Source organism: Canis lupus, chromosome 25 (assembly GCF_003254725.2).
Source record: "Canis lupus dingo isolate Sandy chromosome 25, ASM325472v2, whole genome shotgun sequence".
NCBI classification, from domain to species: domain Eukaryota; kingdom Metazoa; phylum Chordata; class Mammalia; order Carnivora; family Canidae; genus Canis; species Canis lupus.
Window position 1 is genome coordinate 5,039,903 of NC_064267.1, and position 27,062 is coordinate 5,066,964.

Here is a 27,062-nt window from a genome sequence, read left to right on the forward strand (position 1 = left end):
ATACGTGTCAGATATCAAACAGAGTGGCAATCCATACATGTTGAAGCAGACTCTCCTGCTTCTCTCCTTCTGAGCAGAGAATGAGGGGCTCAATCCCAGGACCCTGAGATCATGACCTGAGCTGAAGGCAGAAGCTTATTAACCAACTGAGACACCCAGTGCCCCAAGATTTGCAATTCTAACTTCATTTTTCCCTCAAATATTTATTAAGAACATATATATTTTAAAGATTTTATTTATTTATTCATGAGAGATACACAGAGAGAGAGAGAGGCAGAGACACAGGCAGAGGGAGAAGCAGGCTTTATGCAGGGAGCCTGACATGGGACTCGATCCTGGGTCTCCAGGATCAGGCTTTGGGCTGAAGGCGGCGCTAAACCTCTGAGCCACCCAGGCTGCCCAAGAACATATTTTAAAAAGATATTTAGACCAATCTCTTGACTTCAGTTACTCCATCCGCGAAAGAGGAATAAGTATTTATCAACCACACTCCCCTAGGGTTACTGCAATGGTAAAATGAGACACTGGATATTAAAATACTTTGAAATGTGTGAAGCTTATTTACATAATAAGCTTTCAAAAGTGCTTATTAAAATTTTGGTAAAATACATAAATTAGAAGAGATGTTAGAAAAGTTTACTAAGTATAACTTAAAATTGAACAAGAATACAGCCAGTGCTTTATTGTTTATAATGATTCTTCTAAAATTTATATAAAGGAGGAAGAAGGCAGGCTGATGTGAGAATTAAAATACTCAAGATAATTCATGCATGTAAGGTCTCAATACAATGCTTAACCAACAACAGGTATTCAACAAATAACGGTTTGCTTTCCTTCAGTTAGGATTAATCTTTTTCCCTCTGCCATGCTGTCATTACTCTGTTTATATTCACTACAATGAAATATGAGCCTTCAGCTCCTCCATTGATTGTATACTCGCTGAAGACAGGAAGGTTAGCTTGTAGGCAGGTGCCATGAAGTGCCTGTGAAATTGAATGGAGTGTAAACAGCTTATATTAAATATTATTTCCTTCCAATAACCATAATATTCATCTAAAGATATTATTACATAAAACTACACAAGCATCTATGTATTTGACATGTGTTTTTGATTTTGTATACCAGTATGTTAAAAATATAAAAATTGTTACTGTCTTAGAAATCTGAAGGGGAAGAACAGCTTTCTCAGCAAAGGTGATACCAAAATTTGCTTTAGAGAATTATATATAGAAAATGCATTTAATATATACTTGTCTTCCATCATTGGAAGAGAATAGGAAAAATGGAAATTTAGTCTCATTTCAATTTCATCTAAATGTAACATTAGGAAAAATTCTAATGTTTCTAAACATCTGGAAGTCAGTTTCACAAAATGACATACTTTTGTGAAAGAGAAATTCTTTTCAATATTCACCACTTCATGATAGACTGTAAAATGTGTTTTGACAAAATCTACCCCTATGTAAATAAGATAAAATGCTGCAATTCAATGTCAGTTATACTTCAACAATGAAAAAATGCTGCAATTCTTTTTCAAAACTAAATGCTTTCCTTTAGAAGTATTAATGATGTATGAATTCCTTGGGATATTTTAAAATAAATAAAATTTCCTCATTAAAGCTGAAATCTGAGCAACAAATACTTTTACAGAATAGTGGTTTTAGTGCCTCTAAGTGATATTATTTAATTTTCACTGGAAGGAAAAGATTTTAAGATAAATATACCTCTCAACTAATTACATTAGATATGGTGACATGTTACCATGCAATAATACGTACAAATCTATTACTGAAGACTTTAGAATTTTGAACATTTCAAATAAGATAAAAGAATGTTTTTTACTATATTGGGAAACCTATGACTCAAAAATATTTTATATTGACCTTAACATGATATGAAAGCAGTAGATACATATATATACACAATACTCATTATTAGTTTACTAAAAAGTAAATATTTTTCTTTGTAAATAATTAAATTCAAAATTAAATTTTGTTTTTGACTTGATAGCACATAGTATTTCTTTCCTTAAGAAACATAAATAATGCTGACATAAAAGGAAAGACTTTCCAGAGATTAAGGACTAAAAGAATCATGGTTTATATAGTACAGGATTTAAAAAAAATCCAGACATTCCAGTAGAAACATCCTCACAATAAAAATTGCTAGTGATACTGAATGAAAACACTACTACAAATTTCAAGTATCTTTTTTCTCTTTTATACCTGATGCTGAGTCAGGAGACTCACTTCATCAACACAAAATCATTTTATGAAAGCAAGTGTTTTCACAAATGAAATGGATGGTTTCTATTTGCAGTTTCAAATACACTTTAAGTAAAAATCTGAATGGTTATTGGCCAGATTTCATAAACACAGATAAGAAATCTGGACAGTTCAGACATCAAATTCCTCCTTTCTTAGTTGGGTATTTTAGTCTGAATGCATTAAATTTAACCATGGTTCTCACTTCATTTTTGTTGATTGAGAGAATATATTGAACAATCCAAAATAGATTTTATTTTATTTTATTTTATTTTATTTTATTTTATTTTATTTTATTTTCAAAATAGATATTATTTTAAACTACCAAAAAACTAAAAACCCAAGATACCAGATTCAAATTTATAATAAACTTTATTCAGAAATCAAAATCCTTGCCTGAATCAATAATTGATGTTACTTATGGTCCATATTAGCACATCCTTACATCACATAAAATTAGAGTGCAGCATCCTCTGTGTTTTAACCGGTGAAGAAGTTGCACAGACTTCTGTTTGCTTTAAACTAGACAAACGTTGTATCTGCAGGTAAGCTGTCCTCTGAAAAGCTCGAGGAGAATGTTCAGTGATATAGCAAAATGTAGAATTAGCAGTATAGGCGTTAATTAAGATACAGTGTTTGTAGAAATTATTCTAAGTGGTAAATTCTTATTCAGATTAGTTATGCTTGTAAACAATTTACTGGACTATAAGAAATAAAATAAGAAAATGGCCACCTAACATCAACAGTTATTGCTCAGTGGAAAAGGACAGCAAGGACACTTGCAAGTAAAAGAATTGGATCAATATTAACGTGATTTTCATTTCATGCTTCCCCAACTCCAGTAAGCTGACAATATACCCTGATTATGTGAACTGCCTCAGAGTAACAGAGAAAAGGTTATTAGAGCAAGAGGTGGAAATGGAATGCACTTTTTATATTGACAGGCCTGCTAATAGAGTATACTGATTTTCCAAGACATGCAATGCATTTTTACAATTTAGTTCTGACAGCAAAACTGGAATTTCATTTATTCCTAATTCAAAATATTCATATGTAAGCAATATTTCTTAGGGAGGACCAACAAAGGGGATATTCTCAAACAGCATTTTTAGACTGAAAAAAATGCAATTAAAAAGGTGCAAGAAAATATTATTGAATTTAAGTGCAGCACTATGTAAGTATAAGAGGCTAACTTAATAAGCTGCCTAATGGACTGAATGTAGAAAACTGCATTCTGTGCTCTTTAAAGGAAATTTGATAAACCACATTTTAAGAATATACATGATGATAAATGTAGAATCCCTGTGCATTTTTAGACTGGATATTACTTGGTAGGGTTTTGATTAGTCATGAAGTTAGGGTAATTTTTAAATATTTGAACTAGGATTTTATTATATTAAAAATCACATGGCACACTTTACTTGTGGAAGAAAATGCTAAAAGCTTGAGGGGAATATAGAAAACTTGGGGCAGTTTGGAATCCTTTAAATAACATACAGAGAAGAGATGATGCATTATTCATCTTTGTGATTATTTGAGTACACAGCATAGTGTTTGGCTCCTGTGTTAAAGTGCACTTAGAAGAAGACTAGCATGAAATAAGTCCATCAAAAACAGCAAAGGCAGCTACTTTACATGGCTGTAAGTGACTTTCATCCCCACTCTGTACTTTTCTGGCACTTTCTAGATTTTCTACAACAAGCATGTTTCTCGGAAGGAAGGAAGGAAGGAAGGAAGGAAGGAAGGAAGGAAGGAAGGAAAGAAGGAAGGAAGGAAGGAAGGAAAGGGAAAAGAACTAAAGAAAACTTGTGTCATGACTCAAGAGGAGTAGAGGGCAGATAAGTAGCAGAATGGCAGGAAGAAAGTTTTGGCAATCCTGGGAATGAAAGTAAAGATGACTCAAACAACTTAAAGGAGGGCTGAGAGGGTGGGCACGCTTCCCCTTGCAGTGGGTGGCATCAACCTGGGGGAATGATGAACCTCCTAGGGGAGGTTTTTCTTTGAAAAGCCTGTCACACAATTCAGTGTGGAAAGTTTACTTTAATACCCCCAGAAATGGGAGTAGGAGATATTTTGGCTAGATAAGCAACTGGCTCAGAGACTGAAAGAAAAAAATTAACAAAAATTTCTCTTTAATTATTAAAAGAATGTAATAGCTATGAGATGGTCCTGATATAGGTTATTTAGAGCATTTTTAAAAACACACAGAGCATTTTAAAATACATTTTTTAAATGACACAGGAAATGTATGCTGTAAATGACACGAAATTCATCTGTACTGGTATGTCTTTATGGATTATATAACTTCATAGGCTACAAGAATAAGCCAAAATTTAACAGGTAAGTTTGAAAGTGGGGACATTTTCAATAATGCTCTTGCTTTTAAGAGTCTGAGTCTCCTTCTGACTGCTCCCTCCTGCTCATGTTTTCACCTGCTCTCTCTCTGTATTAAATGAATAAAAAAAATTAAATCTTAAAAAAAAAAAGAACCAAAGGGTTAGACAATCATATGATATTAAAATAAGAAGCTGGCACCAAAAAGAGCTAAAAGATGGCCCCCTGCATTTCTTTTTCTCCCTCTCTTTTAGAAGAGTTTATATCATTAACTTTTCAGTGGATTATTTTACACATAATCAGATCACCTAGTTCATTCCAGACATGGAGCATCAATTAATAATATGCCAGTTAAAATGGAGTTATTGATGAACAGTAAGAAGATGTTTACTAGTGTTTTTACATAAGGCAAACAGGCTATTAAGTAAAAAAAAATTAAATCATATTTCTCAAATATGTAAACTCTTAAAAGAGAAGTCAGATAATTAGCTTCTTAACAATTTTTATAGATGCATTAGTACTTTTATTCTCAGCAGTGTCCTTATTTCTGCAAGTATCATGTTACAGTAGCCATGCATATGCCATCAAAACTAATTTAATTCCAGATTCATTACAGAGCTGCTTTTTATTCATCAAGGTCATATCTTGATGGCTTCACAAGCTTAGATAAATCAGGTGTTAAGCAGACACATCTCTGAGGAACCTAAGGATATTCTCATTTGCAGTTCTCAGCATATCTTATTATTTATTGCCAAAGAAATGACTGATTAACTTTGTCATCTTTGCTCCATGTTTTTTTTTCCTTCCAGCTGAAGCATCCTGCCCTCTTCTGTGATGCCTGATCAGACCTATTTAAGATGATGTCTTTGATCACAAACATGAGGGAACTTGCAGTCTTAGGCTTTGATGAAACATTGTTCCACTATAATTTTATGGAAGGGAAACAGAGTCCTAAATGATAATTGACAGTCAACAAAAACAACCAAACTTATTAAGATTTTGCACTATTTTTTGACAGCATAATCTTTAAGCACCAGAAATGCACCAGAAGTTAACTAGTCTAGCTTTTATTTAAACATATAAACTATATACAAACCCTCCCTCTTCAATCATTTCCTCATTAACTAATTTGCCCTGAAGAACACCCTGCAGGTCAGAAGATGAATTTATGAGTTTTAAAATATTTTCCTTATATTCTCCCTTATGATCTATAAAGTTCCTAGTGATTGGTTAAATTTGCACTTACATGAAATTTTACAATTAGAAAACACCTACATAACATACTTAATACATACAAAATTAGAACATTAAACATCAGGAAAATCACATGCCTCTAGGTTTTTATTAATCATATTCCAACACCAAGGCTGAAAGTACATCAAATCACACCAAATCTTTTGCACATGACAACCTCATAAATTATTCAACTCATTAGTATTACTAAGAAGCATGAAAAACTCCATCAGTATTAAGGATGTTTTCCAACAGAAAAAGGTCAACCAAAAGTTTTAATAATGAAATTGAAGGGAAAGCTTTTCAAAGTCAGTATGAAACAAAATTATTATCCTTTGTGTCTTTTTGAAAATATATTTAATTCTGATTATTTGCTCATATAAAAGAAAGCACTGTCAATATATCTGCCTTGTGGCTTCACATAAATTGTCTGAAAAGAATGTCCAAATTATGGATAAGTGTCCCTGCCCATCACGTGAGAGTTTAACTATAATTTAATCTAAATGTTTGAATTTAGGGAAAAATCAAGTGATATAAATATTTTAAATAAAATACCATGTCTGCTAATTCAGTTTCAGTTCTATTACATGAATATAGGCTCACAATCTTGAAACTTAGTATACCATAGGAACAACCTGACCAGTGTTCAAATCCCAGGGACTGATTTGATGGCCATGTAAATATTCCCTGTTTAAGTAATTTAAAGTTATTTCTTCAGTGTGTACAACTTGTTTAAAATTCTGAAAACTTTGATCACTGACTCAAACACTTCTAGCCATATCAAAAGTTCCATTTATTAAATATCCTTCTGTCCCTAAAAGAATTTTGTTGCCACAATGTAGATGAATACAAAATTATTCTTCAGTAAAGATTATAGCAGAGTTCCTGCACATTAAATGCCTAACTTTCAAGGTAGAATGTATAGGGAGATTGAAATAGTATGATTATTTAACAGAGGAAGGAACACAATGAATTTCAATTAGTCCTAGGAGCCCTCTCAAAATGTGAAGATTTGTACAATAAATATACCTTGTCTATATCTACACAAACGAAAGAGTTCAATCATTTGGATGTTAGTCTACACACTGCTAGACTTTATGACACTTAAACACATTTAAATGTTTAAAAATGGCAGGCACAGTGGCTAGATGATGGGCTGAATTTCTGACTTTTATATGGATGTTCTAGCAATATGTGATACAAAAGCTTTATTTAAAACACACAAATATTTTTTCAATTAAGGTTTTTAACATTTATTTTATTGGATGACGGGCTTTGTAATAATTACTGATATTTACATCCTATTTCTTCTGAAGAAATTAATTTATATATAGGTTAGGAGGCAAATTATAAGTTTGGAGGATGATTCAATACTACATTTTTCTCTTGGCAGTTTGTAATTCCTCCTTCTATTTCTTTTTTCTTTTTTTAAAGATTTATTTATTTGAGCAGAGGGAGAAAGATGGAGGGAGGGACAGAGGCAGAAGGAGAGAGAATCTCAAGCGGACTCCCTGCTGAGTGCAGAGCCCCATGTGGGGCTCGATCCCACAACTCTGAGATCATGACCTGAGCCAAAATCAAAAGTTGGACCCTTAACCAACTGAGCCACCCCAGCGCCCTGCCTCCTATTTCTATAAAAAGATCACACCAGGGAGTACTTTCCCACTCATTCTTCACAATCATCCATGTTTTATTCCCTACTCTCTACATGGTTCCAAAAATCCACTGATGTGAACTGTGATAAAGATTAAAGGGGTATGCTCTTGAGGCACAATCGTTTTGTTCTCCTTTGTCTTCCATTACATGACCTTAACCCTGAGAATGACCTGACAATAACTCTTGTATAGGTACCATATAGCTTTCCTGAATATTTTATGGCATACATACGGTCTTTGTTCTAAATATGAATAAAATAACAACATACCTTTCTTTCCTTGTATAAAAGAACCCAACTCAAGAGAGATAGTAAGTTCTGAATATTGATGATGGTGATCCAGTATTTAAAATTTATAAACTGCTACATATTTTAAATATTCTATCAGATGTCTTAAAAGATTTTAAGGTAAAAGATTTTAAAATTTGTTTCTGACACATTTTAACAATGGTTTAATAAAAGAGATATTTTATAAATTAAACAAAGTATTCACTTTTACAGAGAACCAAAATATTTTTTTCTAAGAGACTCTTTAAAAGCAACCTATAGAATGCTGAATGCAGTATAATGTAGATCCTATATAATTAATCCATTGACAATTCAGTATCACTAATTATGTCAATTTAGTCTAAGTCTGTTACAAATTGTCTTAGATATTTCTATTTTCAAATGGCATGCATTGGAATAAGTTGGTTAAAAGTCTAAATTACTGGGTATATGAAATGAAATTTTAATAATTTTAAGGTCATGTTATAAAGTATGGCACTTTAAGTAGATTTTAAGTAAAATCTCTTCTACAGAGCATAAAGATAACACCTCATTTTAAGCATAAAAATAATACTTCAACTCAAGTTTAAATCCTTAGTTGCCCAAATCCCATAGGTGGATTCTCTTGTTGATTAAAGAAATCCCCTATAGTACTGGTCAACTCTAAGGTTTTTTTCTAGCATGTTCTTTCTTTCAGTTAATTTTTTTCTATGTAAATTTATGTTGTAACTTTTATCTTAGGAGTAATAGCTTCATATGAAATCCTTATGTCTTTAATTATGTTTGAGTCTTAGTTATATCAATTCAGTCTATTTGCACAACAAATTTTAAAAGCTTTGCACATTTTATCAGGATTAAGTATTTTCTGTTTAATCCATCAAGAACATGAATACTTATGAATATTATAAACTATGGTAAATTTTAAAACATATGGCTGACTTATCATACTCAAGTAAATGAAAATTAACATGAGAATATAACACAAGTATTATAAGAATAAAAGTGGTTAATAACAAAAACGTATAAATAGTGTTCACTAATGGTATTTTCTGAGTGTACAGAGTTTATAAAATTTTGAGATGATAAATCACACTTAAACTTGTTAGAGCACTTAAAAAGGGATAAAACAGTCCTATTATACTTATTGGCAGACAGTAATTTAATATAGTAGTATTTTCATTAAATCACAAAAAATTTTGTTATTTTCTATTTATTATACATTTCTTTAAGGACAAATTAGGGTATACTTCTACTGTAGTATGATAGTTGATAATATCTTTAATGTGAGATGGTCTTTTTTAAACTTTATTTGCAACCCAATGGAGGACTGGGAACTTAAGACATATTATAGCAGGATTTATGATTATTATTATTTTTTTAGATTGAAAGGAATAGTATAGTAGTAAAATAGAGAATGTCATGTAATTAGATTATTAATAAGACATTTGTTTTAGTTAAATACACAAACATGTGTATGTATATATACAAGTAGAAATGCTAAACATACGTGCATATATTTCACGTATATATGTAATATTCACATAGTATGCATGAGTGTGTGTGTACACATATACAAATTATACAGGAAAATATTTAAGTCTGAGTATTCAGTTACAGTTGTATATATTTTTTATACCTTGCATCTTGGTCACCAAAGCTTGAAAGACACTGGAAAAGAAACTGACTTTACTCTTGTTTTAGGCTGTATGAGACGGATGTGGGTAATAACTAGTTATATAGACACTGTACTCTATTAAGAAGTTGAAAGGTCTAAAATATATCATGGGTGAAATACTGGGTTGATTAAGTGTCACCTATATGATGCTGAAGGATAAAGCAGTACATGGTATTTTTGATTTATGACGTAGACAATTTTAAACGCTAGTAAAAAAATCAATTATCAACCATAAAGAGTTGTCATACCCAGAGTATTTTTGTGTAAGAGGCATTGGTACTGACCATACTCTACTGCCGCTTTGAGCAGTGCTTCAGCATGAGTGGAGCCAAATGCATTACGAACAAACCGTCTCCTTCGACGAAGATCATCCTCCCAGTAATCCAAGCGCCAGAAATCATGCAGTTGACTAGGAATGAGTAAATAAACAGTAGTCACTATTAATAACAATGTAAAATGGGAAATACATTTTTTACATAACATTAAAGTTTTATTTTCTTGATCTCAATGGAAAACCAAGATGATTTTTGAGATATATATTTTTTACAATTGTAAAAAATTCTACATACATATGTTTCCTGTACAAATGACCAAAACTTAAAATAGTAACATTCTCATATTTTAAGCATTGTAATACCCAATTCCGCTTTCTTACAATGTTCTTCCTTCTACTAAAAACATTAATAATGGGGAGTTTAGTAACAAATGTAGCATCAAATTACAAGTATTAATGGCACAGTTTTCATTCTTTTACACTGTTTTTAATAAGGCTTGTAAATCACAGGATAGACCTCACTACAAATAGTTTGCAATTTAATGACCATGGTTTCTTAGTAGACTGAATTAAGAACCATAAAATATTGCCCAGTTGGATTTGGTGGAACAATGATTAAAATAATGTGCTGAAATATTCATTGAAATAATTCCCTGCTGCCCACAGCAACCTGAGAAAAGTGCAATTTTATCCATTATTAATAATACTGAATTACAGCTGCAAAAAATTCCACTATGTGGTAATTGTCTTGGTAAATTATTATTCTAACACTAACAGAGTCCTTGGATGATTTTACCACTTTCAGCTAATATAAACTATTAACAATCACACCCTTCATTGGGTAATATTGCCTACACCATGTTATGCTCTAAACCAGTATTAAAAATCCACAAGATATTTCAAGAAACTATTGAAATTTGTTCATCATATATCAGCGGAATGTTTCATGATATATTTTTTGTTTTCAATTTAATTTCAATAAACACTGGTGATAAATGCTACTGTTTGAGAAGTCTGTTTTTCTCTATCTACAGTATTTGGAGTAATATACTTAAGAGATAATATTCTAATTTTTCTGAGCAGCACTATTCATAAAAACATATAAAATGCTTTCATAGAAGATTTGATTTCACTTTTATTTTGCTATTTGATTGTAAAAAGATACTTTGTTTGATTAAAGCAGGAACTGTGTGTGTTTTGCTCATCATTATATCTCTAGTGCAATGCCAGAACATACCATTTTCTATACACTGTTTTAAATATATATTCAATTAATTAATTATACAAATTGGTACTTTAGAGATATATAGACATGAATAGTCACTGAGAACAATAATTTATTTTTGAAAAACATTTTGGATTTTGTAACTATATGATTTTGTTTCCCACCACTTAATTGTAAAAGAATATACAAGGTAAGGGATATATAAAAAGGACATTAAAATTACAAGCATTTGGAGTATATTTGAACATACTTGTTTTTCTATATATAATAATTATTATAACTTTATTTTTTTTGTCATAATAAGATTACCTAAGAATAATTGTTATTAGTGCTTCTGTTACTAATTTAAAATAGGAAAAAACATAGGACAATTTCCGGGGTGCCTGAGTGGCTCAGTTGGTTAAGTGTTCAACTCTTGATTTCAGCTCAGGACATGCTGTCAGCATTGTAAGATTGAGGCCTGTGTTGGACTTCATGCTCAGCATGAAGCCTGCTTGAGAGTCTCTCTCTCTTTCCCTTTGCCTCTCCCCATTGCCTCCATTCTTGTTCTGTCTCTCTCTCTCTCTAAAAATCAATCAATCAATCAATCAATCAATCAATTCTTAAGTTAAAATAAAATAAAATGAAATAAAATAGGGCAATTTCTATCCTTAGAAATATAAACTAATCCTAGTGGTTTATGAAAGACCCTGCTAAAATCTTGCTATAAAGATTTTCCTTAAGCGTAAGATAAAATCAAGTTCTGAATTCATTAGGACAGATCTAATTTTATCTCAAATTTCTTACCATTTGCATACTTTTCTATATTCCTCCTGTTGAGTACTGTTGAAAAAATCTGGACACTATATATAAGACAAATATAACAAGACTCTTAAAGGTCGAAAGTAGGGGATCCCTGGGTGGCTCAGCGGTTTAGCGCTTGCCTTTGGCCCAGGGCGCGATCCTGGAGTCCAGGGATTGAGTCCCGCGTCGGGCTCCTGGATGGAGCCTGCTTCTCCCTCCTCCTGTGTCTCTGTCTCTGTCTCTCTCTCTCTCTGTATGTCTACCATGAATAAATAAATAAATCTTAAAAAAAAAAAAAGGTGGAAAGTAGAAGGCAGACTGGCAAGAGACTCCAGAGCCTAAGAAACAACATAGTATTCTCAGGATTATCTTTTTGCCTCATGCATCCTAGACTTTGAAGCAAAGAGGTTAGCAATCCAGAGAGACTAGAAAAAAAGCCCCCAACAAAAGCCCAGTTTCTTTAGACAAAGAACCAGGAAAGATGCAGCTCAACAAGACAAAAAACTTTTAGACAACTATTTTATTTTAATTTTTTAAAAGATTTTATTTATTTATTCATGAAAGACACACAGAGAGAGGCAGAGGGAGAAGCAGGCTCCCTGTGGGAAGCCTGATGCGGGACTCCATCCTGGCACCCCAGGATCATACCCTGAGCCAAAGGCAGACAGACACCCAACCACTGAGCCACCCAGGTGTCCCTAGACAACTATTTTAGACACAGAGAAACCGTGGCCCTACTTACTCACACCAGAAAGTTTAAGTGAGAAGCCAACATCTGAACTCTAATCAAGGTATAATGTGGTACCCTAACATCCTTACTGGGATGGTATCAGAGAGGGTCAAATAGAGAACCAGCACTTTCATCTCTGTTGACTGGTAACAGGTATCCTACCCTCACTAAGTCAGTGGAGACCATGTGGAGAGCCTGGAATCCATCTCTCCCCCTTCCCCCCTGCCCAGTTAGACAGTAATGAGGTATCTTTCTCCCTCTCCACTGTGGTGGTATCCGGGGAGGCCTAGTAAAGAATTAAGACTGTCACCATTGATCCATACCAGTTAAGTTAGCCCCCACTAGTGGACACCACACAAGAACTGGAACTCCCACCCCTGCCAAGCAGTAATGACAAGCTGTTAACTCTTTGAATATCAGCACAGTCCAAGTGGAGAATCTAGATTTATACCTCCACCTGGCAGTAAAAATGCAACACTTCCCAATTTCTTCTAATGGATGAATTTCAGAGAAGTCAACTAAAACAGGTTTAAATAAGATACAGAATATCTCAGAGAAGAATAAGAAAATATCCTGCTTCAATCTAAAGTTATTTATTATAGCAAGAACCTGGATCTCAAACAGAATGTCATTCATAGATGTTAATGCTGAGGTGATGGATGTTAGAATTTTCTGGAAAGGATTCCTTTTTTTTTTTTTTTTTTAAGATTTTATTTATTTATTCATGAGAGACACGGAGAGAGAAAGGCAGAGGGAGAAACAGGCTCCATGCAGGGAGCCTGATGAGGGACTTGATCCCAGGACTCCAGAATCACGCCCTGAGCTGAAGGCAGATGCTTAACCACTGAGCCACCCAGGCATCCCTCTAGAAAGGATTCTAAACCATGTATGATTTTAAAAATGCTTTACTGGGCAATTATGAACAAATCTAGAGCAAAAATTAGAAGATGTAAAAAAGTATCAAGTAGGTATTTTAGAACTGACAAAGATAACAACCAAAATAAAAAGCTCAGTGGATGAGCTCCACAGCAGAATGGAAGGGATAGAAGGAAAAATTAGTTATATGGCAGATAGAACAATAGATATTGCTCAATCTGAATAACAGAGAAAATGGACTGAAAAAAATGAACAAAGCTGCGGGAATCTATAGATTATAGCATCTAACGCATTTGGTCATTGGAGTTCTGGAAGGAAAGAGAGCAGGTCTGAAATAGTTCCTAAATAATAATGGCTGAATACTTTACAAATCTGGCCAAAAAGTATAATGTACAGATTTAAAGAAGCTGACTAAACTCCATACATAACAAACCCGAAGAAATTTATGCCAAGACACATCATGATTAAACATCTGAAAACAAAGGACAAAGAAAAAAATCTACAAAGTAGCCAGAGAAAAATGACATCTCACCTACAGATATAAACAATTAGAATGACAGCATATTTTACATCAAAAGCTGTGGTGGCCAGAAGAAATGGCCAAGTATTTTATGTGCTGAAAAAAAGAACTGTCAACTCAGTCTCCTACAACCTGTGAAAATATCCTTCAGGAATAAAAAATAAAGATTTTTCAGATGAAGGAAAATGAAGTATTTGTTGCCATTGGAGCTAGTCTAAAAATGGCTAACGGCAGTCTTATAAACACAAAGGAAGTCTAAAAAATGGCTACAGGCAGTCTTATAAACACAAAGCAAGCAATAAAAGAAACACTGGAACACTAGGAAGGAAGAAAGAACACGATAAGCAAAATATGAGGAAATATTCCTTTTCCTCATGAGTGTCCTAAATTATGCTTTACCATTGAAGCAAAAATTATAACACTTCTGTAGTTCTAAGTGTGTGTAGAGGTAATATTTAAGACAGATACACTATAAATGAGGGAGAGTAAAGGAATGTAAAGAAGTAAAGATTCTATACTTCATTTGGACTGGTAAAATGATACCACCAGTAGACTGTGATAAAACACATATACAATCACTAAGAAAGCTATATAAAGAGATATACTAAAAAACACTATGGATAAATCAAAATGGAATTCCAAACAATGTTCAAATATCCCACAGGAAGACAGAAAAAACAGAGCAATAAAAAACAAGGAGAACAAACAAAAATTAAGTAAAAATGTTTTAAAAAGAATTCTATTTATAAGAAACCAACTTCAAATATAAATAATACAGCCAGGTGGAAAGTAAAAGAATAAAAAAGACCTATCATTCAATCATTAATTAAAGGAAAAGCAGGAATGGTTATATTAATATCAGATAAATACATACTACAGAGAAAATAAAATTACTAGAGACAAAGAAGGACCTTATGTAAAGAGAGAAGGGCCAAACTACCAATTAGACACCAATCCCAAATGTGTATGTGCTAAACAACAGAGCTGCAAAACAAGTCAAGCAAAAACTGGTAAACTGAAAGAGACAGACAAACACATAGCTATGGCGTGAAGTATATACTGATAGACCTTCTTTTAGCAACTGATAGACCACTTAGTCAGAAGATCAGCACAGATACAGAAGAACACAATACCACCACCAACCAACATTTTTAGAACTCTCCAACTAACAGCAGAATACACATTGTTTTCAAGTGTCTATGGAATTTCTATTACCTACATTACCTAGATAGACAATATCTTGGGCCACAACACACATCTAACAAATTCAGAAGAACTGAAATGATACAATGTACTCTCTACAAAAATGGAATAAAGATAGACATCAATAACAGAAAGACAATAGAAAAAATTCTCTAAACACTTGGAAGCTAAAGCAACACACTACTAAATAACCCATGAGTCAAAAAGAATTCTCAAGGGAAAACAAAAAAATAAATGAGTTGAATAAAAACTTCAATAAATATATCAAAGTTTGTGGGACATGGCTAAAATAGTAACAATAGGAAAATTTAAAGTACAAATACATATATTAGAAAAAATGAAAAATCTTAATTCAATACTCTAAACTCCCAATTTGAGAACATAGAAAAATAATAGCAAAGCAAGCAGAGGGAGGAAATAATAAAGATAAAAGTAGGAATCAATGAAATTTGAAACATAAAAACAATAGAGAAAAATCAATGCAACAAAGAGCTGATTTTTAAAAAATACCAACAAAACTGACAAAGGAAAAAGAAAGACAGATTACCGATACCCACAATGAAACAGCATATATCATAGACTGAAGACATCAAAAGTATACGTAAATACTATGAAATTCTCTACACACATAAGTTTGACAGCTTAGACAAAATACACCAATTCTCAAACAGTACAAACTACCACAACTCATTCAATATGAGTAGATAAATGGATAGATCAGTAACTATTAAGAAAGTTTAATACATTAAAACTCCCCAAAAGAATCTCCAGGTCCATGTGGAATTACTGGAAAATTCTGACAAACATTTAAAGAAAATTGACCCCAATTATATATGATTTCACCTAGAAAATAGAGAAAGAAACATTCCTCAATTAATTTTATAGCCAATGTTAACACCAAAATAAAAGCCAAAGACAGTACAAACGAAGAAAACTACAGACTAACATCCCTATGAATACAGGCACACAAATGCTTAATAAAATATTAGCAAACAGAATTAAGCAATATATAATAAAAATTTTACAGGAGGTCAAATGAAGTTTATTCCAGGAAAGCAAGTTTCGTTCAGTATTTGAAAATTATTTAATATAATCCACAACATTAATGGCTAAAGAAGAAAAATCATGGGACCATATAAGTCAATATAGAAAAGAATTTGACACAATTTAACATCCATCCACGATTAAAGAATTTTTTAGAGAAACAAGAATAAAGGACAATTTCCTCAACTCAATAAAAGCATCTACAAAACACTATAGCTAAATTATACTTAAAGGTGAGGGACTGAATGATTTTTCTCTTAAAACTGGGAAAAACACAAAATATTTGTTCTTACCTCTCTTATTCAACACAGTACAGAAATTTCTAGCCAATGAAATAAGGCAAAAAAGAAGAAAAGGAATACAGAATAGGAAAGGGAGAAATAAAACTATCCCTATTTGCAGAGGACCTTAATGTCTATGTAGAAAATCACACAAACTCTATCAAAAACTCCTGAAAACTAATGACTGAGTTTAACAGGGTCATACACACAAACATCAACTGTGTTTCTATGTGCTAGCAATGAACACATGAACAGTGAAATAAAACCCCAATTTAAAATAAAAAAAGGAGAGAAATACTTAGTTATAAATTAAAAAACAAACATGTACAGGACTTGTGCGATGAAAACTACATAATAGGGATGAAAAACACAGAACAATATCTAAAAAAAAAAAAAAAAAATGGAAAGCCATGCCACATTCATGGATTGGGAAACTCAACATAAAAAAGATTATCAATTCTCCTCAAATTGATATACAGGTTTAATAGAATATCTATCAAAATTCAAGGAAGGGTTTCAATATATATGAACAAAATTATTCTAAAATTTTATAATAGAATGTTAAAGTGGGAGGAACCAGTTTACTTGATTTCAAGACATTAAATAGTTGAAGACTGTGTGATACTGGCCAAGGAACAGACATATAGATTAATGAAATAGAGAACCAAGAAATAAACCCACACAAATATGACAAACTGATTTGGACAAAGATGGAAAACCAATTCAATGGAGGAAAGATATCTTTTTAATGAACTGCACTGGAGCAATCAAACATCCATAGGCAAAAAGAAAAAAGATACCCCTCTCTCAAAAAAATTCAAAACAAGAGACAAAAAACCCTGACCTAAATCTCATCGTGTAAAAAAATTAACTCAAGATGGCTCAGAAACACAAATAATTTTAAAACTACAAAAATTTGGGGGGAAAAGGAAAAAAATCTTTGGTATAAGGGTATAGCGTTTGTAGACTGGACACCAAAAGCTTAAGCCTGGGAAGGAAAAATTGATAAAGCAGACTAAATAGAAATTAAAAACAATTGCTCTCCAAAAGAACATATTAAGAAGATGAAAAGAGTAGGTCAAAGTATCTGCGAACCACATATCTGACAAAGAACTAAAATCTAGAATATATGAAAAATCCTCAAAACCCAACAGCAAAAAAAAAAAAAGCAAACTATACAAGTAGGACATATGCAAAAGATATGAAGAGACATTTCACTGAAGAAGATATACAGATGGCAAATATACACATGAAAAGGTGTTCAATATCATCATCCATTAAGGATAGGCAAATTAAAACCACATGAAATATTACTATACACCTATCAGAATTGCTAAAATAAAACCAAGTGACAACAGAAAATGCTGGTAAAAATACAGAGAAGCTGGATCACTCATTTATTTGCTGGCAAGAATGTAAAATAGAATAGTTACTATGGAAAACAGTAATCTTAAAAGACTAAACATGCAATTATCATTTGACCCAGTAATTGTACTGATGGGACATTTATCCTAGCAAAATGAAAGCTTATGTTCACAGAAAAACATGTATGTCAATGTTTATAGCAGCTTTGTTTGTAATACCCTCAAAATGGAAACAACCCAATATCCTTCAACAGGTAAATGGTTAAACAAATGTGGTACATCCATACTATGGAATACTATTCAGCAGGAAAGTAAGACAAACTATTGATAACTAGAACTGATGAAATAACAGTAGGTATTGGAAGTTGTGCTTTCTTTGGATCATCTAAAATTAGTTCTTGACAACAGGCCAATCCCATGGGTAACCCTACCTAGACTGTGATGGGAATGGTACCTCTGAACTCGCGATATGTTCCAGCAACACCTTCCTTGTCCTCGTTGTGAATCTACGATAGTGTGGCACGAAGTAGCTTTCTAGTTTCTCCACCACTCTGGGAGTGGTGGAGAAACTTCTTTCCCTCCCCTGTCCAACCTTCGCAGAAAAGAGGACTTTTCCCCTCACTTTCTTTTCTTAAAATGTAATCACTTACTGAGAGATAGTCAACATTAGCAAAAAATACACTGGTTTCTTTTATAGATGTTCCCTTCTGATGAGTCTGAAAATCCTAACACAAACGAGGTCCCTAAAAATGTGCAAGTTACACTGATCCAAGAAAACTCAACAAGAGACCAGAATAAGCACCTCTATGGCTTTGGCCTCATATACTCTGGAAAAAGCCATGTTCCTGGAGGGTGCAGGAGAACGCAGATGGTATAAAAGAGGATGAAGAACCAGGAACAGTGGAACCAGAAGCAGGTTGATTATACAGACAAGCTGCATACTCTGTAGGAAAGGTATAGCAGTGTTTTGCACCTTCAGTGGACTCCTAGGTCAATGCAGAGGAAGAAAGTCTTTTTCCTGCCACTAGGAAACCCGATGGAGGACTTATGATTAGTTTTGTAGACTACACCTCTACCTATTCTGGGTTTTAGTCTTTCTGACTTTTATCTCATAGTTTTGTGTTTGTTCCTTTGGACCTAGGTTCCTCTTCACTGGTTTTTTTCCTTGTACGTGTTTTTCACTCATGATGGTTTCTTTTTTGTGGGCATTTCTCTATTGTATTTTCACAATTATAGTTTTAAAATCTCTTATAAATACTGGAAGTTTTTTCTTTGTTGAATTTCTGGTCATGAGACTTGTACCTAATTTCTTGAAGTTTCTGAAATCTGCTCTCTTATATTACTTAACATCTAGTGTTCCCATTATTAGAAAGAAATATGTAGTGATTTACTCATCACTAATCCATGCAGGGTTTCTAGGTGTCCACAAAACTCCTGAAATGGCAAGCAAATTTTTTTTGGGATACGTACATATGTATTTTGGGAAAAGAGGTCCATGGTTTCAAATTTTTCTCAAAACAGTTTCTGATCCAAAATTGTTTAGAAATCTTGTGAAGAGTATAGAGTATATAAATCATTCTCTCCTTGTGTGTCCATTTTTTTTTTCTGATGGATAATACTGTTTACCAGCAAGTGAAGAGTTGGTAGAGGTGCTTCCATTGGTAGAATGATATGCTTACAAAAGGCTTATATTCTAAAACCATTATATCTGTGGCAGGTTACCAATTTAGGAGATCATCGCTCTGTTTTCTTTACAAATTCCTATTCACTTCTTCCCTTCTTCAATGTTTTCATTCATTTATCCATGTTAGGCAATGTTCATGGTGCTGAAGATATATTCTAGTAGCAAAACCTACATAATATATGTATAGTCCTTTCCTTTTATTCTCATTTACATGTTCTTCACTGTTTTCCCACTGAAATTCATCAATGCACAATTATGTAGACTCCTTAACTAAATTGTTCCTCTATCACTCCTTCCATTAAAAATCTCAGTGTAATGAAAGTAGACTACTTTCTTATGGTATACACAAAAATAAACTCAAAGTGATTTAAAGACCTAAAAGCGAGATCTGAAATCCTAAAAAAAAAAAAAATCCTAAAAGAAAACATAGGCAGTAAACTCTTGACATTGGTCTAGCAACATTTTTTAAAAGATACCTGCCCTCTGGCAAGGGAAACAAAAGCAAAAATTAACTCTTGAGATTACACCAAAATAAAAAGCTTTTGCACAGCAAAGGAAACCATCAACAAAATGAAAAGTCAACCTACTAAATGGAAAAAGATATTTGCAAATGATATATCCAATAAGGGGTGTACTGACCAAAATATATAAAGAACTTGGACAACTCAACACCAAAACCCATCAATAACCCAATTAGAAAATGGGCAGAAGAACCGAATAGACATTTTTCCAAAGAAGACATTCAGATGGCCAACACACAAGTAAAGATGTTTAACACTACTAATCATCAGGGAAAATGCAAATCAAAATTACAATGAGATATCACATCTGTTAGAACGGTTAGCATCAAAAGACAAGAAATAACAAATGTTGGTGAGAACATGGAGAAAAAGGAACCCTCAGGCACTATTGGTGGGAATGCAAACTGGTGCAGTCACTGTGAAAAAGAGTATGGAGGGTCCTCAAAAATTAAAAATAGAACTACCATATGATCCAGTAATTCCACTGCTGGGTATCTGCCAAAAGGAAATGAAAACAGTAATTCAAAAAGACATATGCATCCCTACGTTTACTGCAGCATTACTTACATTGGCCAAGATAAGGAAGTAATCCATGTCCATTGATGGATGAATGGATAAAGAAGATATAGCGTGTGCATGCCAGAATATTACTCAGTCATAAAAAAAATGAGATTTTGCCATGTGTGATAACATGGATGGACCCAAAGGGTATTACGTTAAGTGAAATAAATCAAACAGAGAAAGACAAATGCCATATGATTTTTACTTTATGTGGAATCTAAAAAACAAATGAATAAGCAAGAAAACAAAATGCAAAAATAGACCCATAAATACAGAGAATAAACTGATGGTTGCCAGAGGGGAGAAGGTATTGGGGGCAAAATGGGTGAAGGGGACTAGGGGATACAGGCTTCCAGTTATGCAATGAATAAGTTACAGGGTTAAAAGGTACAGCCTAGGGAATACAGTCAATGGTACTGTAGTAGTGTTTATGGTGACAGATGGTAGCTACATTTGTGGTGAGTACAGCATAACATACAGACTTTTTGAATCTCTGTGTCATATAACCAAAACTAACGTAACATGTGTATCAACTACACTTCAATAAAAATAAAAAATAAAATTTCAGTGTAAGTACATATTCCTTGCCATATTATTCTGTAACCTGAGCCACTCCAGAAAACAAAACAAAACAAAAACTGCTCCAATAAGTTTTTCAGAATAACTCCAGAAATGACTATCAGTAATAACTTGTAAGTATGATAAAAAATTGTACTCCGGGATACACCTCTTTAGGTCAGTATATTTTGCATGCTCTGAGTTTTATTTAATACCCTAATGAGGTGTACAAACGCTTCTTTCCATGAAGGAGGGCTAACTTAGATTTGCTGCACTTGGTGAGCCGCCAGGTGAACACATACAGGGGATACTGTGCTAGCATCAACAAAGCTGTATAGGTAGTCACACTGCACTGAAGTTCGCTTGGACTTGCTAGTTTATAGCAGTTAAAATGTCATGCCTGATCCCTCTAATTTGTCAACTTGGAGGGTGAATATGATATCGTATGTTTTTATTTATTTATGTATGTATGTATGTATGTATGTATGTATGTATGTATGTATGTCTTTGTAACTTTGTTTTTACCTTTCAAGACTGAATTATAGAAATATGGAGTATTACATGTATGTTTTGTTCATGACTGTGGTTTTACAAGGACAGTGCATAATTGCTAAAAAAGAGTAGGTAAACAGCCAGTAATTAATGAAGAGAAAATCACCACTTACATTGTATTATGATAATTGATGTTACTATGAATGTAATGGTATTCATTAAATTAAATTTTGATGTTATATTAGCATAAATAGAGTTTAGGAAATCATAATTTTTCTCCACAAAATTTTTGATAATTACATTTTAGACTCATGAGAATGCCCTACATTTCCTTAAAAGGGATTCCTCCTGCCCTCCCAGGCATGGATACCTTCATAAGCTAGGGAGAAAACTGAATTTACCTGGTAAACCATGACTGTTTTGTTCATTGGTCACTTGTTATTTGATAACAAAAATTATCCCATGAAACTGAGAAAACAGTAAAAGGAAAAAAGGAGTATTTTGCTAAATATACACACAAAATATAATGAGAACCTGAATTTCTACTTGGCTAAAGAATTTGTGGTAATCACTGAGGTCAGGACTTCTGTGCATGATTTTTAACCCTATCAAGATCGAAGAAAAATGCTAACACTACCTGGCAGACTAATAATTAAAAATTGTTATCTTCTTTTCCGCTGGACACACTGGAGACTGTACTTCTCCATTCATTCTGAAATAAACCATGTCTATGTTATTTTTCTCAGTCAATAAAATGAGAGAAGTGAGTCACTTCCAGACAAAAGTTTAAGAGCCAATGAACAAACTGCCATGTTCCCTTACCTGTATTGCAGTAATCAGGGAAATATGCACTGATAGGGAATTTCCATAATTTTGCACCCTGAGTGACTTCAACGACAAAACTTGCCTGCAGACCATGTTGGGTATGTAGCATAAGTGATAAATGAACTTTTCTTGTGATGAACTGAAGGTCATATGTATGTGACTGTAGTATAATCTAACCCAACTGAGTAAATTCCTAGAATAACAATACTTGTTCAAGGTCTCATATTTCCTGAGAGCTTACTATGTTCCAGATACTCTTCTAAGCACTGTACATGTACAGATCTTCACTCTTGATATCTTTGCTTTGAAATGAGTACTATTATTAACCCATCTTACAAATGAAGTGCAGGCACAGAGGTTAAAAATGTGCCCGCTATTATGCAACCAGTAGATGGCAGAGTAAGTACTTGTCCCAGGATGGCTGACTTCCTAACTCCTGCTACTCTGCCTCAAACTGTAAAGAAAGCAATGAGGAAATGGACAGTCTTGAGGATATTACATGGAAGGCACCAGCACAGATGTTTCCTGCTTCTTTATAAGCAGAACTAATTGTTGTGAATGAAAAATAATAACCATAAAATAACACAGAATGCTGTGTGCTTATTGTGCAAGCTTATCATACAGTCAGCAAATATTTATTGGACACCTATAGAAGCCTGGCCATAGGCTAAGTACTAGGTGTGCAGACATGATTAAACTAACAGGATTCCTGCCTTTGTGCAGTTTTCAGTCTGTTTCATAGTGTAAATAAGGAAATAAATCTATAGTTAATTTTTTTAAGTGTTAAGAAGAAAGAGATGAGGTGTCATAATAAAAGCAGGGCAACCAACTGGTTGCCTAAGTGAATGCATGTATATACCTAGGTGTGAGTATGCTAATGAAGCACAATTACAAAATATGTTGGCCAAAAGAAGTCTGTATTCACTGGTACCCTTAGTTCTCCTCCATAAGAAAAATCATGTCTTTTATTGTATGTTTAGTCAATTCCTAGTGATACATATTGTCTTCATGCTATAAGTGCATGCGTATATGTGTGCACATACTCTTACCCAAATTCTGTATCTGCACATATATCTTAAGCCATTTTTACTGTTCTCTCTTTTCCTATGTATTACTGAGCAATTCTTCCAAAGTCTTCTTTCTCTGACATGTTTCCATCTACTCTAACCTGAGGTTGTATATTCTATCTGGTCATTTAAATTACAAATTAATTGGTGACACTCCTGAAAAAGGTATCCTTGTCTTTGAAAAGTCCATTCACATTCTCGTCTTATAAAGCTAAAGTTCAGAAAGCCAAATCCTAGTCTTCAGCCCACTCTTTTTCAGCCTGACTAGTCCACTCCCCCTCCACGTGATTACTGAACCTGAAAAGAAAGAAGATTCCATAACAAGAATGCCAAATACACCACTGGGGATGCATTCCAACCTTTTGGCTATATCATTTGGTCCCATGAATATCAGTGGGAGTAGTTACTATGAATGATGAGTCTTGAGAAACTCTGAAACATTTTGGATTCACAAAGGAGGGAGGCAGTGATTAATGAATATACGTGAATGAAGTAAGATTCCCAATTAACTATGATGAAACTTCAGATGAAAAAATAACGACTATTACTAAAGTGTGTGTTGGATTGCATACGCTATACTTAACAATTAGAATATTTTTGTCAGCAGTCAAATCAAACAGCCAAGACATGAAAAAGAAAGTGGGTAGTAAAGAAAACTTTTTGCTTACAATTTGCTTCTAGTTATGGGTTTCTTATTTTTACCTGAGTTACTTTTTGCTTCTTATTTTTACCTGAGTTACTTTTTGCTTCTGTTGCTCCTTTCTCCAGGTGACCTTGTTTATAACTTTTGCTACCTTCTGCCTTCCTTTCCCCTGGTATTGTTTACTGAAGTGACAACCCACTGCACTTCTCATTACTTTTGGTCCTAATTTACTTTTTTAATGGGAAGAAAAAAAAGTATCATTTGGTTAACATATGATAATATCATCTTAGTCACTTAGCATGAAAAGTAAAGCTTCTCTCTCTCTCTCTCTCTCTGTGTGTGACTATCATAAATAAAAAAAAAAAAAAAAAAAAAAAAGGGATCCCTGGGTGGCGCAGCGGTTTGGCGCCTGCCTTTGGCCTAGGGCGTGATCCTGGAGACCCAGGATCGAGTCCCACGTCGGGCTCCCGGTGCATGGAGCCTGCTTCTCCCTCTGCCTGTGTCTCTGCCTCTCTCTCTCTCTCTCTCTCTGTGTGACTATCATAAATAAATAAAAAATTAAAAAAAAAAAGAAAAGTAAAGCTTTTTGGTATAAGCAACACTATACAAAAAAACATTTAATTTACTCACAGTAAGCTTTAAAAAGCCATGTTAATGTTACCTGGTAATTTTAAAAGAGCGTTATGTTACACTGCAAGCTTGAAGGTAGAATGCAGGCCAGGCTGATAAAAAAGGGCTGAGCAAATCATTTAAGAAAAAAATCTTCATTCTGTCCTCAAAATAATTAATCATATCAAAGAGCATATACTACTTTTTTTTTAATGTTGCAGAAAAAAAAATGTCTCCTGATAGAGTACTGGATGTTTTATTTGGTTTTACATTTTTTTTCCTTTTCTTTTCTTCAGGGAAAGCAATTTTCTGAAGACAAAAAAAAAATTGAGATGATTACTTTGCCTTGTGGGCGAACCATTACTCCCTGTGAACCTCATTTTCTGTTAACATAAGGCATAAAGTGGTTTTATAGACTTTAAGGGATAATTTTCAGTGTGAAAATGATAGATGAGGAGAACAAGCCCGTAAGCATCTGATCAGGTCCTGTATGTTATCATAAGACCAAAGAGCAGCTATTTTAAGTATGTTGTCCAGGAAATTGGCTCAAGTCTCACAAAATATTTATTTACAAAGCTTTTAAACTGTGAGTCTCAACCAAATGAAGGGAAACAAAATTAGGAGTTGAGTAATCACACAGAGCAGTAGAGTTGGTTTGTGAGTTTCCCTTAATCTGTAGCTAAGGAGGAAGAACCACCCCACTAGGGCACCGTTGCCTCAATTCCCGTAAATGTGTTTGGTTGGAGTGAATGGAAAGGTTTTAATGGTGAAACAGTTTAAGGGACAATTTGATATACTTTTTACTTTATTAATGCTCGTGGAGGGAAAAAAAAAGTTGCTCCAATATTAGGAACAATTAAACAAGGAGGCAAGGCTGAAGAGTAGAGAAATCACCTCCAAAAAAAAAAAAAAAAAAAAAAAAAAAGGAAGAAAACAAGAACTTCATTCAGTGAGCTCTCTATTACCCACATGATTATCAAATATTTAATTGCATTTTCATCCTTTGTTTCTGCATCTTGAACGAACTATTCTTCTGACTCATCCTTTTTTTTGGGGGGGGGGGAAGGGAAACAATTATATTCCAAGCTTTTTGAGCTTATTAACACTCCTTTTCTTTCTTCTAGTAGAGCTAGACTCTCAATTTAAAGCAATCTTAGGGCAGAAATAGTTATCTTAATCTTAATTGAGAAAATTGTAAAATTACTTGTGAAACATCTAATTCTGAACAGCAATTATCACACTTGAAGAAAGGAGATATTCTACGATCCTAATAATTACTGATATGGTGAATAAGCTTAAGTGTTTCTAGAAATTATAATTAAAAATTTCTTCCCTATAAGACTTCAGAAATTTATCACTACAAGAAATCACACAGAAAAGGATTTACTTAACTTTGAGGGACATCCTCATACTAAATTGTATAATTTTCAATTATCTTTAAAATTGTATCTATTACTGCTAAATTATCTTTAAAATTGTATCTATTACTGCTAAATAAATGTTTTCTAAATCCTAGAAAATATTTTATATAAAAGGGGTTCCATTTGTTATATAACAATTATAAGTCTGGTATTACATAAAATTATTCAAGTTTATGGTTTTCACTATTGCATTCTCTAAACCTCAGTTCCTCCATTTACAAAACGGGGATAAATAAAACTTACTTCATATAATTGTCATAAGGAATGCATGTGAAGCATTCAACTCAGTGCATGGTACATACAAGTAAGAGGCAGCAATCGAAGGAAGAATAGTTAGGAAACCAATCGTTTCAAATCCCAGCCCTGTCACTTGTTAGGTGAATGACAACTTGTCTGAGTACTAGTTTTCTTACGTATATGAGAGTAATAGTTGTTAATGTTTTTACCTTTTGTTTGCTAAAAGTTTACCAATAAATAGTAATTATAGCACTTGGTATATAAACTAAGGGCATTTTGTCTTGCATTTCTATTAAACTAAAACAATAAATTAAAAAAAATTCAGATGCGTTTTTTAAAGTCTAGCTTTTTTTAATGCAACATTTAATCGAGGTGATAGACATACAGAAGTAAATTATTTTATCCTGCTTTGTAGGGTCACTGAGTGACCCTTTTTGCAATTTCATCACCCCATCACATTATTTAGAATCTCTCCAGACTTTCCTCCAAATTTCTGCTCTTCCTCTCATCAAAATCTTCATGCCTATCCAACTAGCAATTAATTGTGCATTATTCTTTGCTATGTTTCTATGTTTATTTTATATCACATGCCATTCTTAAAATATCCTTGCTTGTAAATTTGTCAACTAAACATTCTATTGTACTTTGGTGAATCTCAACTTTTCATTTAATATCTTATGCACTTATACCTTGACTCTCTTAGTAGACTATAAACAA

General features: G+C 33.3%; 1 protein-coding gene across 11 annotated transcripts in view; it reads right to left on the reverse strand.

Annotated features, from left to right (window-relative positions):
- The window catches only part of NBEA (neurobeachin), a 674,158-nt gene that overhangs the window by 228,760 nt on the left and 418,336 nt on the right, over window positions 1–27,062 (reverse strand). For all 11 annotated transcript variants that reach the window (XM_049101416.1, XM_049101413.1, XM_049101412.1 and 8 more), the window contains one exon: window positions 9,712–9,836. In XM_049101416.1, the coding sequence (XP_048957373.1) occupies window positions 9,712–9,836 (125 nt within the window). The remainder of the gene's footprint in view (window positions 1–9,711; window positions 9,837–27,062) is intronic.